The 17,892-nt window shown below is 39.6% G+C and overlaps 1 protein-coding gene across 2 annotated transcripts in view; it reads right to left on the bottom strand.

The window, feature by feature from the left end:
• The window catches only part of RUNX1T1 (runt-related transcription factor 1; translocated to, 1 (cyclin D-related)), a 92,874-nt gene that overhangs the window by 20,956 nt on the left and 54,026 nt on the right, over positions 1–17,892 (bottom strand). For both annotated transcript variants that reach the window (XM_009575211.1, XM_009575212.1), the window contains exons 5-8: positions 13,802–13,983; positions 5,672–5,922; positions 4,295–4,380; positions 3,447–3,648 (exon numbers count right to left, since the gene is read on the bottom strand). In XM_009575211.1, coding sequence (XP_009573506.1) covers positions 3,447–3,648; positions 4,295–4,380; positions 5,672–5,922; positions 13,802–13,983 — 721 coding nt within the window. The remainder of the gene's footprint in view (positions 1–3,446; positions 3,649–4,294; positions 4,381–5,671; positions 5,923–13,801; positions 13,984–17,892) is intronic.

Here is a 17,892-nt window from a genome sequence, read left to right as displayed (position 1 = left end):
GAATGCCCTGGCTAACACTGAAAGTACGAGAGCGAACAACCTTCGATAAAATAGAAACTAGCTCTGAAAGGGTTAACATTTAAAAATGTATTAAGAAATGGCTAACCTATGTGTTTTTGACAAATTCATACACTGCTAAGAATCCTGGCTTCCTGGGGCAAATCTTGCAGGTATTGGCACTCTTCAGTTGGAGATTTCAAACTCTGTTTTGTAAGATTTCCATTCAGATAAATGCAACAGACACAAAATATCAACATCGCTGCAGACCTTCTGATGTGTGCCCACACCACTTATCTAGAGGCACAGCTGCACTCAATAAGGTTATAGATCTTGTTTATAACCCACGATGTTGAAGAACCCTCATCTTTAATTTATCCGACTGTGTGTATTTCAGTATACATTGTCTGATATGTGTAATTATTCACTATTAGGATGAATGTTGCCGTCCTGCTGCAGTATGTAGTACTGAAATTCTTCAGCAGAAATGGAGGAGTTGGATGATGTATTATTCACTTCATAGACCATCACAGTTCATCAAGTGAATATATATAAAGTCTGAGTCATTTTTAGACTTTCATAAACATGTATTATTCAGACTGAAAAGAATGGACCCATCTTACCTTCAACACACTCTTGGAGAATAATGAGAGCTTGTAACCTGTTGTAGCTGGCTAATCTGTGTATTGGATTATACTGCATTAAAATGAATTATCAAATATTTCATTTGATTTCTTAATTTAAAATATCCACAGAACAATATCGATCAGATACTGTGAACTGTCAAGCTCAACATGATTTACAGGGATGTCAAATTAAAAGAAGCACAAAAATCTTTGGCAGAAAAAAAGGTCTGCTGGTTCAAAATGACAACCAGGATTTTCTTCAATTTCTTTTGGACTCAAACTATCTATGCTAAATTTCAGCTCAGAGTTTTTCAGCGAGAGCTATCTGTGAAGACCATGGCATAATGTTTATAGTGAGAACTTATCATTTCAGTGATGATATTTTAATTATAAAGAAAAAGAAACAAAGGCACAGACAATATAGCCGCATGGCCCCTTTTTTTTTCCCCTCTTGTTAGTGGAGATGACAAGATGGATTTAAAGAGTGGACTACCTCATTAAAAAAAAGAAGTACAAAGGGAAATCACTGACATTTAGAATCCCTGCAGCAAAAACCAATACTTACGTGTTGTGGCACTTTAATGAAAATATTGGAAGACGTTTTCAACCCCTTCCTCCTCACTTCAAAACTAAAATAAAAAGCCCTAAACAGAACAGTGTCTCAAGGCTCACAAACACTGCTTCAATTTTATTATACCTCTGAATGTTAGGAGTTTTCATTTTGTTAACTAGATGACTACCAGATTTGAGGAAATATAAGGATTACCCTTCCATAGACTCCAAAGTAAGTATTTTCTGCCTTACATGTCAGACATAAAAGCACTTCTTATCGATATTTATGATTGACATGGATGCTCCATCACTGAAGCGATCCAAGTTTCATGTCCATGAGTCTCGGAACTTGGTTTTTAAAGCCACATAACCAAAATGGACATGTTAAAATTGAAATGGACTCACTCCAACCAGTTCAGTTGTACCCATAGTACTGCAGAGGTTACTGGTGTGTCCAATGCCGAAGGCTGTGCCGTATAATGTCTTTTTAAGCAAACAGACTTTGCTGTTTCCAAGAATTCATCTTGACAAATACACAAACAAAATGATAATATAGAAATCTAATTGTAAGCTTGATCTTCATTTTATCTGTTGTTGCTACTGTTTTTGGATTGTACTATTACCTATAAAGTTTTGATGAATATCTTGAGTTCCAGTTTCTTTGGGGAAATTATAAAAACTCCGTTTCCTTTCATTTTTTTTACCTACTAACTATACTTACAAGCACCATGGCCTGGCTATTTTTGCATCATAGCTTTACTAGAGAAGGGTGCCACTGCTTTTGATCTAGGGTTTTCCTCACAAGCGTTCTTCCCGAAGCTGCAAATGTGATCGACATTTCAGATGCCGTATTTATGACTCTTTCTTTACATTACATTTAACACTATTCGTACAAGCCATTACCTGAATGCTTCTTTCTGAGAAGGGCTCCTCTAGGGACTAGACTTATTAGTGAAGTTGGGAACAGCATTTCCATAACCCTTCCTTTCACTGACTGAAGCTGATTTATAGAGCTATTGGCTCAGATCATTTGACACACACAAAAAAAATGCTTGTTTGTTATCAAGAGGCACTAAATATTACAGTAAGAACTCTAGAGATTTACCAAGAGGAAGATGGAGAGGGCATTAGATTTGTTTTTCTGTTTTTCTATTTGCAAGTAAATAAATTTTAGATTTAATAAGTTATTCTTAGGGGCAAAAGAAAAACACAGCTTTAAACAAAATATAGTTGCAAAATAACACACACATGCAATTCTACTAATGACCACGGTTTATGATGATTTTGAATAGACGGCATTCAATATGGACAACTTTTTTTTTTAAAGATAGTATTAGACAAGCAATCATAGTTTGCTGTTCTCCTCAAAAGAGCAGAGACCAATAAAGAGGCATCACCAAGATGTGTTTCTTTACCACACCTGCCATAAAAGTGAGGGGATGGGGTAGAAGCAGGCCAACATATTAATAGATTACAGAAAGCCCACAAAATAAAAGCTTGTTTTTATACAGCAGAGTGCTCGTCTTGGAGTAGTTGTATGAGATATCGTGCAAGTGTGACTGTGAAGGTCTGCAGGGGGGTGAACGTCCAACTGCTTGTTCTGCTCCTTGTAAGTGGGCTTTGCAGCTTGGGCCAAGCTCTGAGCGGCTCCGTGTAACTACAGAGCGAGCAGTACCCAAACGAGCTCAGATACATCTGCGTGAGCTGCAGCGGTGGACACAGACCTAGGAGGATCATATGTGCATGGCTGTGGGTATCCCAGATGTTGTTTCTTTCTTAGACGGAAACCAAGTATACCTAAGAAGTGCCCATATCTTTATATCTCCCTTCATTTCCGTAGAAAGACAACTTCCAAGTTAAGTCATTTCATTCGAGAAGGTGAAAGCCCTTGGTTTCACAGTGCTAACAATCCAGAAGCACCTACAGATTTCCTTAATCAAGCAGGCAAGGGAGGGAGACGGAAAGGATGGAGAGTCAGTGCACGTCTCACCCCTCTGCCATCCCTACATGACAATCTGTCCTCCTGCCCCACCACTCTCAGACATTGCTGAATGGAAAGCAAATTACCAAGCATCACCCAAAACCCCAAGCCATTTCACATGTAAACATGACTATTAGGGCATAAGAGTTATAGTTAATTCAGTAGTCAGCAGAGAGGAATATTTCATCGCTATCACGGAAGAAGAATCAGAAGAACAAATATGAACTTCATTTAGCACTTAGCTGAGCTGAAAGAGGACTGGTAAACAATTTTTAATGAGGATACTGTACCTAATGTAACTGGATCTGGATTCACTGGGCTCTGCTGTCTGGAATGACTACTGCTGCTGTTACCGCCTTTTTTTAAATCTTCCGCATCACTGTACCGCCGTATCCAGTAATTAAGCTCCTCACGGTCTGCTTCTTGACATCGCCGTAGTACAGTGAGAGATCGCCTAGTTTTTTCCACCATGTCCATTATACAGTTTAACAGCTATTCACAGTGGTGGATGGAGCAGAGAAAGAAAAAAGAACATTTTATTCATAAACTGACAGAAAAATAAAGAAAACATTAATGTGCTGAGTGCCTGGGTTTTAAGAATGAAGGAACCTCTCCCTGTTATTTCAAATACAGGGTTTTTTTAAGAATGACAATCCCTTCCTGTTTAACTGGTGTCCCTAAACTGTACAGATACAGATTTCTAGGGGAGAGGGAGAAGAAGAGGACTAGAAGACTGAACAGACGGTAGTCCCACCACTAGTATCACATGGCACCATGGAGGCCAGGAGATCTGGTTCAGAACTGATGCCTACAAATGTTATGAGCGCTAATAAATCCAAAGAACAAATCCAATTAACCAGTACTAAGGGCAAGGGTCATATGTCCCAGACCCAGGGTTTACAGACAAGAGTCTACTCCCCTTTTGGCAGCCAGCCTGTAATAATTAGGATACTGCAATAGGCACTTAACAGCAACGTCTGATATGAGCTACCTAATGGGGAACATCAAGGCCCTGGATTTAACCACCAATGTTTTCAAAACCAGGGATTCAGATTTGTTTTAAAAGAAAAAGTTTAAAGTCCTATCTTAGAAGGACTCCTTTCAGACAATTATATGTAAGAGTACATTTAGCTCTTACATGGTCAAGGTGTTTCCACTCTTCTGCCCATTCTCTGTCTGTTAGCCTGTGATCAATCATTTCTTCTTGACGTGTGCCATGCAACCCTGCCAAAAAGGAGCAAATCATGTTTACAATTTTGGGAGTCCTCTAGGGGGAAAAAAAAACATAAAAAGAGCTTATCAGACAAATGTATCATACGCTACTTGGTCTAGTATGAGGAATGCCACCACAAAAATAAATGGATGCTTAAAAACTTTTCTCTAAGTTCTCTTTAGCACTTTTCCCCACACAAGATACTACTGGTTTACTCAATTTAATGTTCTTCAATTCTGCAAGTTCTGTAGGTTGCAAGATGACCTCTCAAAAATTGACATAACCCTTTCTGACTATATGCGTTTATTTTTTATATATATATATATATAACATATCATACAATATATAATTTTTCATTTACACTACTTGAAGAAGTCGGCAAGACAATTATTTGGTAACTCAATGTATTGAATACTAGCTGTACTTCAGAGAGCTGAAAAAATATTAGTATAAACTCAACGTTATTTCACTAAATGCAGTAATTACTACCACGTCAACAGAGCATCATTAAGGGTTCATCCCTTCACAGATGTTTAAACAACATGTGGTTAAAATGTAGCACATATATCAGAGCAGCTGACAACATGATACAACCAAGCCAGTATTTATTATCAACACTCAAGAGGAACCGACACTTGCTCTTTGTTTAGCCTCCTCTATACAGATGCTGAATATTTGTAAACGTTCCTCTTTTATTGAAGATTTGTTTAAAACAAGGAAGAACAGTAAGTGCAGATGTGAAGCAAGCCAGGCAAATCCAAGAGCATCAGACATCCCATTAAACCAAAACATGCTGCAAGGGCAGCCCTGCGCGGGGTGCGGTTGGTGCTTCTGCGGTTCGCATCCTCTGCAGACATCCCCATGCTGCAGCGCAGTCTTGAGATGTCACACATGAAACACTTCTCCAAAGGCTTTCCTCTAGTCTGAGCTGAAATCAAGCTATATCGATGTCGTTACCGTCACAAATTGTGGCATTGAAAGAAAAATAAAAGGCTCTACCTATCCTTGCCTGCCAAACACCTGAGTGTCCATGTCATCTATGCAGCTGTGAAAGCACAGGTTCCTCCTCCTTCTGACTCTCTTGCTTTGGAGTGTAGCAAAGGCACAATTCCATCCACTTTTACAAATATAAATCTGAAATAAGGCCATTAGAAGCAGCTAGATGGATAAACACCTATAAAGGCTACATCTGGACAGCAGGTATATTTATTCAGCAAAAAAAAGCCTGTTCAAAATACAGAATATAATTACAAGGAAAAGAGAAACCTAAAAAAACCAATGCAGAAAATCAACATGCCTTACCCATAGGTCTGTTTCTGTCCCTGAGGTCCCTGTGGTTGGGGTGTCTGTATGAGTCCCTGTAGTGATGGGCAATGGCCATATCATCCAAACGATAATGCTGAGGTGGAGGTGGGGTGGGATGAGGCAGACCATTGGGCTGATAAGATAAGCCATTATTTGGACTGTACCGCTGGCCTGGGCTAATAGTGCAGGGCCGCTTGCTTGGATGCTCTGAGTGCAAAGGCTCTCTGTCAAAGCCATTTTCTTTGGTTCTGAAAAACAAAGCAGAGGAACTTGAATTCACTTAGCGAGCAGAGCTGCTCAGGAACACGCACCCCCACCTACACGTGCAGCTTCAGGAACGAAAGCTTGTTCTTTCGCTTTGCTCCAAGTGTGTGGTGTTGCAGAACATTTCATAACACCGCTCATTCAAGATACACAAAGGACACATTCACCTTGTCTAACTATCCCTGTAACTTGAGAAATATTAGCAGGGTGAGCTTTCTGATGGAGCGGCTTAAAGAGTTGGGCTGGAGAGCGAGCAGCCTTCGCTGAAATCACCGGCTGATGGGATGGATACACGCGTGATTGCAGAGCTGAAACAATCAACTGATAAATGAAGCTAGAGACTGAGAAATTCCTGCTTTCAGTAGTGCTGTAGCATACAGTGATTAGGGGAAATTTACAGTTAAAGAAATGTGGGTTTTTTTCAAGAGGATAGCTTAAGGTAGTGCATGTCAGTATGCTGAAGCTCGGCTCTACGTAATGCCAGGATGAGCTCTCATCAAGATCAGTGTCACGCTGAGACTTTGGGCAAGAATGACTCCAGATGATGAGAAATGCTTCCTTCAGAGATTTTTGTACCATCTGGGCTATTTCAGTCAAAGGTGCTGTGCCTGTCATTAATTTTGCAGGAAGATGTGGTTAGACTTAAATCCTCAATAACGTTCAAGATTTCCCACTCCATTCCTCTTAGGGGTTTTATGCTCAGACAACTTTGAAGAGTTATGAGGGAGAAGGGCAGTTTTTTACATTATAGACACTCGTTAATTCAATTCATAATCATCTATTTCCAAAGAAGTCTCTATTTTGCACCTCTGCCTGAGACCCTGGAACTCACACTGAACTCATCTTCCATTAAAATAAAAAAAGGTAGGCTAGAGTTACTTCAATGGGTACACACTGCTTTCAGGGAAGCTTTGTTTCACTGAAGTACGGGAGTTTTTTGCCACTGGAATAAACAAAACCTACAAAATATTAGCTTTGAACAGAAAGCTTATTAGATATAAATATCGCAAACTGTTGAGGTTGCATCCCTCTCTCCAAAACCTTTTATTAAACAGCTGATATATTCCAGCCTTTTTTAAAGAGAACTGTCTCCTCTGTGATGTACAGATGGCATAATATGTCTTCCTAGTAATACAATTTTTTGTCACTTTGACAGGAAGGTAGATTTGATTTAATTTTCTTGTTTGTTTGCTGTTAAAACCAACTGCCCTTCCACAAACCCTCCTCCATAAACCAACCAACCTTGAGGGACTGTCCGTGGAGAAACACTCAATGTATTAATTGTTGCCCCTCAATAGGTTCTCCTTTAATGTCAATGAGAGGAAGGATGAAACCAAGTCTTTGCCAATATCCACTGGGAGAGAGGATCAAAGTAAGATCTTGCAACTACCAACAGGAAATTAAAAGATGGGTTGCACTGTTTTCAGAAGGAGCAAGGAGATTTTCCAGGGACCTCATCACAATCACTAATGCCAGAGAAGCTGCAGGTATATGTATTTTATTATACCTTAACTTGGCAAAGAGGGGAGAATCTTTCACCAATACAGCAGGACAGCTGTCCTAATTTTGGGCACAAATACAGAAGACATACTTTGTTAAAAGAGGAGCATGTACCTTGTTCCAAAGCAAACGCAGAATGGCTGTGAAAACTCCTAATCAGGAAAACCTGAGGACCATCATACATTTTTAATGACTTTTGGCACGATGGAACTGCTTGCAATAGTTCCCAATGGGTAGTGATGTTTTTGACAGCTCTCCAACACAAGTTTTGTATTTAGTTGCTGGTGTTTTCTTTGCACATATCTACTCAAACTCCATGTCCAGGTCTTTCAATTGTAAAAATACTATGCAAGCAAAAAATTGACATCCCTGTATATACAAGCCAAGCTATTCATTTGCCAAAGTTCTTTAGTGTTACAGTTAAAATGATCTCTAACTAAGATGGGGAAAAAATCAGAAACTGTAAATAATTTAAAAACTTCATTGACTTTTTTTGATCACTCAGTGTAGGAAAAGCAAACCAGAAAACTGTGACAAGTAGGAATCCAGTTTTCCTTTTCTGCACTATAATTAGATGTTAAAATCATGTATTTTCATACAAATGTACATATTTGCACCTTACTGTACATGTACTTCTGTATCTTTTTAGGAATGCTTTGTACTTAAGTACCTTAACTGAAATACACTGCATTAGCTTGGACAACACACCAGCTTATCCATTTTCTCCTAGAACCCTGAGTTTAACTAACATAGAAATTAACATTACCATTGAAAACACATTTACTGAAATTGAATTTCTATTTTTGCTATTACGCTGGGTAACAGCTCTCAGATCTTTTCTGGGTGTTAAAACCTTAATTCTACAATTTGTTGTTATATTTTCTGCACTGACCAAATAAACAACTTAGCAGAATACCAGAATGACACTGTACATAAACTCATTTTGTGTTTCTGACCAACAACTTCCAAAGTCTCATCAGAACAGGAATCACTGGCAAATTTACTATATCTGAATATACTGACTATAGTGATAAAAGACAAAGTATTGAAGAGTGCCATAATTCAGATGCCTTGAACTCAACCTACTATTCTGCTTCTGATCTCAGTCCTGCTCATTTTTCCAGGTCTCACCCCCTTGGGACAGCAGCATTTCCCCAGGTGCCGGAGGAGGCACTCCTGTTTCACAGGAACTGGCAGACCCATGCGAGTACTAGTTTCAAATCCAAACTCGCCACAATCTTAACCTGATTTCGTCTGATTTTTATCTGATCCATTTGATTTTGCAAAGCAACAGCAAGCTGTAAAGAGGAAATAACATAGAATGTGTAGGAAGCCTAACTGACACATTTTCTTGTTTTTCTTTTTCTTGCTCCTGTTGGTAACATTTTCCCTGACGTGCACATAAATCGACACTGTTGTTTGGAAAACTGGCAATATGATAACGATGGGGTCCTTCAGCTATAAACATGCAAGAGGTCATTTTACTTGGAGCCATGATTTACTCAGATTAAAGATAGCAGAATAGATACTAGTCATTAGTCTTAACAGACTTTATGTTGTTTGTAAGTTATCATTTCAGTTTTAAATTATTGCAATTTATGGATAATTCCCTGGGTACGAAATGACCACACAAAACTTCCTTGGCTGGAAAACAAAGTTTCACCTGATCAAGAGTATTACACCAATTTTGCTGAACACTGAAGTCAGCTTGCAAGAAGGAGGCAAAGCTGTTCATCTGCTACTTGTGCAAGATGCTTTGATTAAAATTGGACTTCCACCAATGAAGTCTTGATGACCAAACAAGTGATCGTGCTTTGCTGGAATAAAATACTTATTTTGTTTATAATACTGTGTTACAGAAAAGATTAATATTGCCTTGCTAACAGTTCATATTAAGAAAATTCTTTTAAAACTCCTCATAATTACACATGGCTTACAAGGAGCATAGCTGTAAGAGCGGTGAGCATCCTTCACCTTATTGAGATGTGGAGGACCTTCTTCAAATAAGAAGATTTACCTAACAGAATTATCAAAGTCGGCCTCTGTGCCCAAGTACCTTCGACATGAATTCCTTGTCCAGGGTGCCAAGGATGCAAGCAAGCACAGCAGCACTTTCTAAAGTCACAAAACAACCATGGCCACTTTTGTTTTCTTCTCACTCAAAATTAGAGCTATTCTAACAGATTTTTTTGTTATCCTATATCCACTTTGTAGGCAGCTGTTATAAATGTAGAGTCACTATATGACACGCTGATGTGCCATACAGCCCTTCCCAGCAAGCTCAAAGGATGATTAATTAGCAAAAAGTGTTTTGTGGTTAATGTATTTAAAATCATGTTATTTATAATTAAGCATTCATTCACCAAAATAAAAACTCACATTGGTCCAAGTTCCTTTGCTTTACTACAGTAGAATGTAAACTCCAAAAGTTGTAAACAAAATATAGTGAACACTTTGTTCATGACATGTCATGAACAAATTACCAAAATGTGTTGTCTCCTCAGGTGTCAGTTTTTCTCTCTTGCAGTGACTGATGGTTCCCAGTGTTATTACAGAAACAGATTGATCTTTTTAATGAGCTAGTTTAATAGACTCCAAAATCTCACCGTGGCTGCTCATCCGTGTCAGACCATATGCACCAAGAAAACATTCAGTAAAACACAAAGCTCTGCTGTCAGATTGCTCTATAAAACCTCACATACAGTAGACTTGGATATGCAGATAAATACCCAGAATTGGAAAACGCATATGCAAAAAAAGGTTCTGAAATTATAAGCAGAAAAAAGTACTGTATGTTGATTTTCTTTAACAAAAAAATCATGAGGTGGATGTGGTTATGTGCAACACACACATTCCACTTCCTTTGCGTAATTCCTTACTGTATTTTACCTCTATTGGAATCAAGGGTATGCAGTTACCCGTGGCCAAAAGAAAAATGTAAATATGGAAGAACGTGTGTATATATATTTCTAATGTATACGCGTATGTATCATATGCACACACACGCATCTATATATGATATATATATTACATACACATTATATACAATGTGTGTGTGTATATATCTATATATATCTATGTATATACTTATCATATATATATTCTATCATACCCCTTGGGAAGTGAAAAAGATACCACAATTTACTTTATTGAGATACATATCTCCAAACAAAATTATTCCAACTGCATTTAGTTCCCCTGGAAAGATGTTGCCTTTTAGTCATTTTTTTCCATATTCTAGGAACAGAGTCACAGCAAACCCTCCTCTTAAAGGATGCCTCGTACCTTCTGCTGTATTTTTATATTTGAAAACTGCTTAGATATCTAAACAAAAGGTATACATATTTCCAGATGTTTCCTCCTGTTCCTCTGAAAACAATTTAAATAATTAATAGTGTAATGAGTATAAAGCCAGACAAGTATTTGGTTTCAGTCTAGGCATGCTCTGACTCTGAGGACAGTTTTTTGTGGTTGATTTACTTACATTATCCAAATTAAAACGTATGCAAACTCCCATTCAGTAAATTTAAGAATCTTTCCAACAGGATCTTGTTCGTTTTACTAAATCTGTAGTACAAATGTTCTTGAGTGCACGAGACAACTCCACTGAACTTGGTTCAGCCAAAACTACTGTATGAGTTTATTTTTTTCTGTATGGCTTTAATCATAGTCAACGGAGAAGTAGGTGTGACTAACCAGTGGCAGGGTGGTTTGAAACTGCAAAAAACCAGCTTATTTTTTAAGCTCAAGGCACCATTCCAATGGGTGAGCTGGGCAGTCTCTTTCCAGGTCTTTCATGACAGCAAAGAATCTCAGGGTCAAAAAAGAAAGGATAGGTTTTCCTGAAGCACCACTTCCCCAGAACTAAGGAGCCTAATTTCAAGCAGCGATCGACAGAAGCTGCCGGTTGATAGCTCTGGCACCTCGGAGCACGCAGGCCAGTGGGACACCCCGCATTACAGCCGTCCCTGGACCCTGGGAATTCAAATGCAGGGTCTTACCCACAACACTGGAAGTTAAACTGTCTACCCCTCACCCCAAAAGCTGCATTACTACCTGGAGAGGAACTGAAGACTCCCCGAGCTGGACGGAGCCTAAGAGAGATTTCAGTTGTGAAGGCAAAGGCACTTGCTCGTGAGCAGAGACTTCGAGTTTCAAGAGCACCTATGTATTTTACAGTAAAAAGGAACTGAGAACAAAATCCATAAACCAGACTTAAACCTCTCTAGGTCTAGGCCTCAGTTTTAATTAAAAGATGAAGTCTGACTTTAAAATCCAATATTCTTCTGATCTGCCAGTCTCCTTAAGTGCTACTCCTATGTCCTTTTTGCTATAAGACTAGTAAGTGTCTTTTCATTACTAAGTTCTTGTACCAGTCTTCACCTGCACCATCCATCCCCTCCCATGCAGCCAGGACCGAAGGTACCCCAGGTGAGACTGTACTTATTACAAAATAACCAAGATTCAACACTGTCAAACTGGGCCTCAAAGGGAAGAAGTATTATTCCAGAATGCTAAGAAAGAAAAACAAAGGAAATATTTTATTGCCCATTTTTCCTTTGTGGCCTTGTGGGAGAAGCGAGTAATATTGCTCTCTATTAACAGGAAAAAAAGTAAGCTAGGGCTGTCAGGAAGGCACGTCCCTCTTCTCCTCTGTATTCTCTGTCAAGCAAGACCTCACGGGCTTATGAGATAATGTAATGTGTGTCTATCTATTTGTAGGAAAAAAACCGTGTCTGCTACTGACACTGGACTACAGCATGCTGGTATTTAAGTTATTCGCAAGATGCACAAGATTTTAAGAGGCCTTTTTAATAGATGTTTTGGTACACCACTCTGCAAAGACTGAGGACACGGAGCAGAACTGCCCCAGGGAGCCAAATTTCAGCTTTGGAATGTTATCTCTTTGCACAGAGTAAGAGACTACATGGAAAATGTCTGAAAATTAATCATCTTTCTTGGATGTAGTTAGCAGGCTTGTGTTAACACCAATGGCTGTTTCAGTTTGGTCTAGTTGTCAGGAAAAAATGGTGAAAAGAGGGTATACGGAAAAGGGCTTCTCTGCTGGTATCTTTATTTTCTTGCTGGTCCATATGGATTTTCCTGAAACACAATCTAAAGCGAAATACTTTCACATTTTTGTCTATCCAATGGCTATGTTACTTTAATTTTTACTGCTTAGTTCTGGCTCTGAGTAGCTTTAAGTTCTACTATGCAGACATTTTCAAGATCTTGCATCTACATCATTAGTTTCTCACTTCCATAATATGCTCAAATATTTGGTGTTGAATTTTTGCCTACCAGCCTCAGGAACTTTCAGACTTTGTTTTCTCCATAGGCTTTGTGCTATCACAGCCTGTCCCTACACCAAAATGTCACCTGTACAAACTTGCAAGCCTTCTCGATTTTGCAAATCTTCACCTTTTTCATTTAAGAGATAACTAGGACACTTGCAGTGCCTTGTGCATGCAGGTAGTGGCATTTGGCAGAACAGCATTATGAAAGTTTTCCATACTATAAATCCATGGCAAACAAAACTAAGAAAAAACTAGTATTTGGGCCTCAGAAAGGTAACATTTATATGCTAGCCGAATTTCTAACACTAAAACAGGAAAACAGTTAAAAATAAGTAACCACAAGAGTCATTTTCTTGTAACACTAAACAAAGAACTTTATTCAAATAAGAAAAAGAGAAAATTGTTCCATATCCCTAAAGCTACTGTACTTCGCACATGCGCACTCGCTTCCCCTGCATGGAGTCTTTCTCAGCTCAACAAAAAAACAGATTTCAGTGAACATTTCTCCTGTTTGGAAGAAATATCCTTGTGGATATTGGATATATGGATATGGAAACATGGCACAGCAGAAGAAGTCAAAGCCCTAACTGCACTCTGGAGCTTGCCTTGTACTTCCCAATATGAGTGCCTAGCCACTTTCCCCATATTTACTGTTTAATCCAAAAAAACCTCAAATACAAAGGACTTGCATATGGAGCTGGAGTGATCTGCTGCTCATCACTTTACGCTGCAGAGAAATACTATGCACTAAATAACTGGTATGGCACTGGCCGGCCAGTATTATCTCTATGTAGATATGACCACAGTGTGTCCTCAGGCAATTTTGCTGCCTGAGTCAGTGTGTGCATGTATCTATATATCTAGATACATACACGTGCATACACACATACACAAAGGTAATTTGGCCATTGCACAGCTGTAATGAGGGCAGGACCTGCACCCAGGGAACACCATCCCAGTTCCCCCCAGGCACCCACCCACACGCTCGCCCTTTGCTAGCGGAGCTCGGCACCTTCAACCCACGGGACATTTCTGAGCGGGGTGTGAAAGGTGCGGCGGTGCTCACCTGTCTGGAGTTCGCCTCTTCCCGTTTTCGTTCACATCGAGAAGCAGCTCTGAGGAGTCAACAGGTGAGGTGGTGCTGGCATCCAGAAGCAGCTGTTCGTGCTGGGCGAGGTACTGGGCTGGGTTCTGCTTGGCTAGCCTTGCACAGTGCAGCAGCTCCCGCTGCAGCAGGGGCAGATTGGCCTGCAAGAGCGTTGCACATGTTAAGAGGGCGGCTTGCAGGCAGTTTCAACAGAGATGAAGCAGAAAAATCAGAAATCAAAGGAAAGCCTGCTCTGGGATGAACCTGTTGCAAGCATCCTTGATTAGGTTTGTTGTGGTTAGCTGCCTGAAAGCAGGCAGCCTCCTTACAGGGTCGGGTCATGGCTGTGGTACATTATGCATGGAAGGATGGGAGTTTACTTACAAAAATGGAAAACAAAACTGCAAATGCTGTGAGAAAACTAGGTCTGAGCTCTACATCTTTAAAAGGGGAAAAAGCACTGCCCTGCCTGACTTCATCGCCTTTCTTACCATCCAAAACCTGAGTTCCTATGGAGCAGCAGTTTTCAACAAGTAACAAACCTCTTCAATATTTGTTTCCCATTCAGACTGCAGTTAGTACTTAGAAATCGTTCGAAACCATAGGATCCACGGCTCTGTAAGTTGCCTCTGTCACCATCCTTCAAGGGTCTTGGCGAGAACAGTATTGCCCTCAGCTTTCCCATTACACTTGCAGTTACACATTAAGATAAGGATTACAACAAAATCTCATGTTCCAGAGCTTCAGTTAATCACGCGGAGGGCTACGACCCTTCTCCTCCCCAGATGTACCTTGAGGTATCTTTAACCTTCCTCTCAGGGCCCCACCGGGACTTGGGTCATCGGCTGGAGAGTACCAGGACTCAGACACAGAGAACTGAAAATACTCATTGATCCCTGGGTGGCACATTTTGCCCATCTACTGGGGTCATACTTAGTCATACTTCTTGCCAGATTTGGGACCAAGGTGGAACTGTATGACCTTTCCATCGGAGGAGATAGTTACAAATCCTGGGAAACTTCTTCCTTTCTTTGCAGCATATGCATACATCGATACTACGAAAGCCCAGTCATTTCTTACCTACTTATTTGTGCCATAAGGTGATATGCCCTGACCTCTCTTGTTCCATGCCTACCGCACAATGATTTGTTGCCTGGGGATTTTCAAGTATTGGATTAAATTTCATGACCTTTAGTAACTAGAGGTAAGACAAAGAACTCCAATGGTCCCCTTTGCTTTGAAAAAACCTCCCGGGGGGCAGGTGCAATCCTTTTTTTAAATATAAGTCAAAAAGGTTCTGAAACTAATGTGCAGGGAACAAAGCAAAAAAAGCAGATTTCTGGAAAGTTTTGAGCACAGGATCTTGGTAAATTACTTTGGTAGCATTATAACAATGGCAAATGCTCCAGCACCTGTTGCTGTACCATAAGAGTAGATCCACTGTGCAACAAAAAAATGCCAGAATAGGCTTAGTACATATGAAGCTTTTCAACAGTGAAAAAAACCCCCAGCAATTGCTATCACTTACTCATCTTAGGATGGGAAGACAGCCGATTGTGGACCATGAAGTCTTTTCAGACCTCCAGAGAATACAAATATTTTGTGAAAGTACCAAAGAAATCTCTTCTTTCAGTTATTATCTGTCACATTTTTGTCCAGGGCTACCACATAACAGAGAGAGATACTGAATGCTTTTGTGAGCAGGGTTTTTCACTTGTTTTCATTCGATTGTTATTTTTTAAAAGCTCACACAGAATCAAAGTCAAGACATCCAACTATCTAAACTGCCTCAAGTGGCAGAAAATGATTGGAGAAGTTTACATATATTTACAAATAAGTATCTGGAGGAAATAACAGGATCAGACCTAGGATTTTAGTAGTGGTGCATACCTGGAAGATGTATGATCACACCTCAGTACTCCTGTGAGGTAGAAATGTGAAGTCCCCACTTTGCAGTTGAGAAATCAAGGAAAAACAACACATTTGTGTTCCTTATCCACTATCGCAAACCAAAGGGACCTATTTCATGCATGAGCACTCCTGGCTCCTGGAAACAACCAAATTTTGAAATCGGTAGCAAAAACCTTGATTTATTTTTCTTGTTTTCCTTCTCCTAAAGAAATATTCATTCTTGCTCTTTAACCATAAACATGAAGATTTGCAGTTAAAGGTATATCCTTTATTCTAAATGGATTGAACATGTTTTCTGTGCACAGAACAGATGTGTACAACTTTTAATTTATTTATTAAACATGGATCTACTCAGTTTCTTAATTTTTTAGAAGTTATTATAGCAAGCTAGGAATGACATGCCTCGTAATTTGGGTTTATAATGGCATCAAGCAACTTTTGGACAAAGACTTAAACTCAAAGAAAAGCAGTATTTGAAAACTTTTAGTTCAACACAACTACTTTCAATTTGCTCAAGACATTATTCTAAATAATCTTTGTCAAACCATATAGTAAAAAATAATTAGTTTATTGGAAGAAAAAAAATCAGGACCTCTCTGTTAGGACTCTAGGTTAAGCGTAGAGACAGCTTCTGGTCACCATGGCCCCGATACACAACAAGAACTAGTTTTTGGGGAGCTGGGTGCAGAATGAAGCTCCCTACTGTGAGCAGGGAGAGATCAGCCTCCCAAGGCAACTCAAGCGTACTCATACAGACTCTGAAACCAAAATGGCCTTGGACACAAAGGCTTATGCAGAGGTTCAGCTCTGACAGCAGAGGCAGGTCTGTCAACGTGCAGTAGCACATTTCTCCCAGCATCGCTGCCGGTGCCTGCAGACAGACTTCTACACCTCTACATGTGAGAGATACAAACCAGTTCTCGACCAAAAGCCAGATATATATGTTAGAGAAACACTGACTGCAAACAAACATGATATTACTGGCTTACAGTCCCCCAAAATGTTGCACTTCAGTGTCTGGAATATGCTCCTACTCTTGTTTTGCATTGGACCTTACATCCTTCAAGAATTAGGTAGTGTCTTTGCCTCCTCCATCAGTTTTATAATCACAGATAGGAAGAGAAGAACATGGTTTTTACCCAGCTGTCAGACCTGTTTTCCAGTTTGAAATGAACTGTTCTAACCAGAAAAAAAACCATTATCTCTGCACCTGCAAAAGAAGCTACAGCTCCTAAAGGCTGCTTTATCATTTCGGTACTCACTCCAGGTAATTAGTTAATAATTTTCCATCGTTGGATGTTCCTATTTTCTTCAAAACTTTACCAACAGAATTTTTTCAGTATTATAATTTAAATTAAAAAGACCTCCTTAGAATAAAGTATAATTAGGCTTTGATGCAAGTTTTTATAATTGCAAGTTTAAATAAATCATTTACAGACATATTTAAAAAAAAAAAAAAAAATTGATACAAATTTTTGTTCAGAGAGCCCAAGTAACTAAAAATTATCAAATCATACATTGATACTGATGCTTAGAACACATATGCACAGCACGTCTATTGAAAAACAGAGTGTTGGCAGTACTGAACATGTACACCATGTACCACTTAAATTTAATAGACTAAATCCTGCTTGATATTAATATAGAAAATGTGCACAAAAAGGCTCCCAGCCAATGAAGGTTTCTGCAGGTGAATGATCTTATCTTCCTCTGAACCAGAACTGGTAAAAAGATAAGCAATTCGATGACTATTTATTAGCTGTAATAGATCAGCGCTCCCTGGCATGAGGCACCGTACAAACACATGGTGAGGGGTAGCTCCTTTCCCAGAATTTTTATTACAGAAGCACAAATACCAGCTTCCGACTGCAACATAGTGTTTGATAGACCTAGCAATCCGTAGTGGATCTAGACCAGACAGGATATACAGCGTGTGAAAGGTTTCAAGAAGGTTTGAGCGAGTTACCTACAGTCAGGTAACAGATCAGAGGCAAAGCTGGGACGAGAAAACAGGTCTGGCCTCAGGACAAGGCACAGAAGGGACTGCAGGGCCCAGGAGTCTCTCTCTCGCCATGGTAAAGCTGCGGGGCACGGCAGAGATCCTAGCTCTGGTCCTGAGAAGCGGTACTGCCATGTTAGCACAGTCTTGAAGGCAAAAA

The sequence above is a fragment of the Fulmarus glacialis genome, unplaced genomic scaffold (assembly GCF_000690835.1).
Source record: "Fulmarus glacialis isolate BGI_N327 unplaced genomic scaffold, ASM69083v1 scaffold12473, whole genome shotgun sequence".
Classification (NCBI taxonomy): Eukaryota; Metazoa; Chordata; class Aves; order Procellariiformes; family Procellariidae; genus Fulmarus; species Fulmarus glacialis.
Note: the sequence above shows the minus strand (reverse complement) of the source record. Positions and strands in the feature narration are given on the sequence as shown.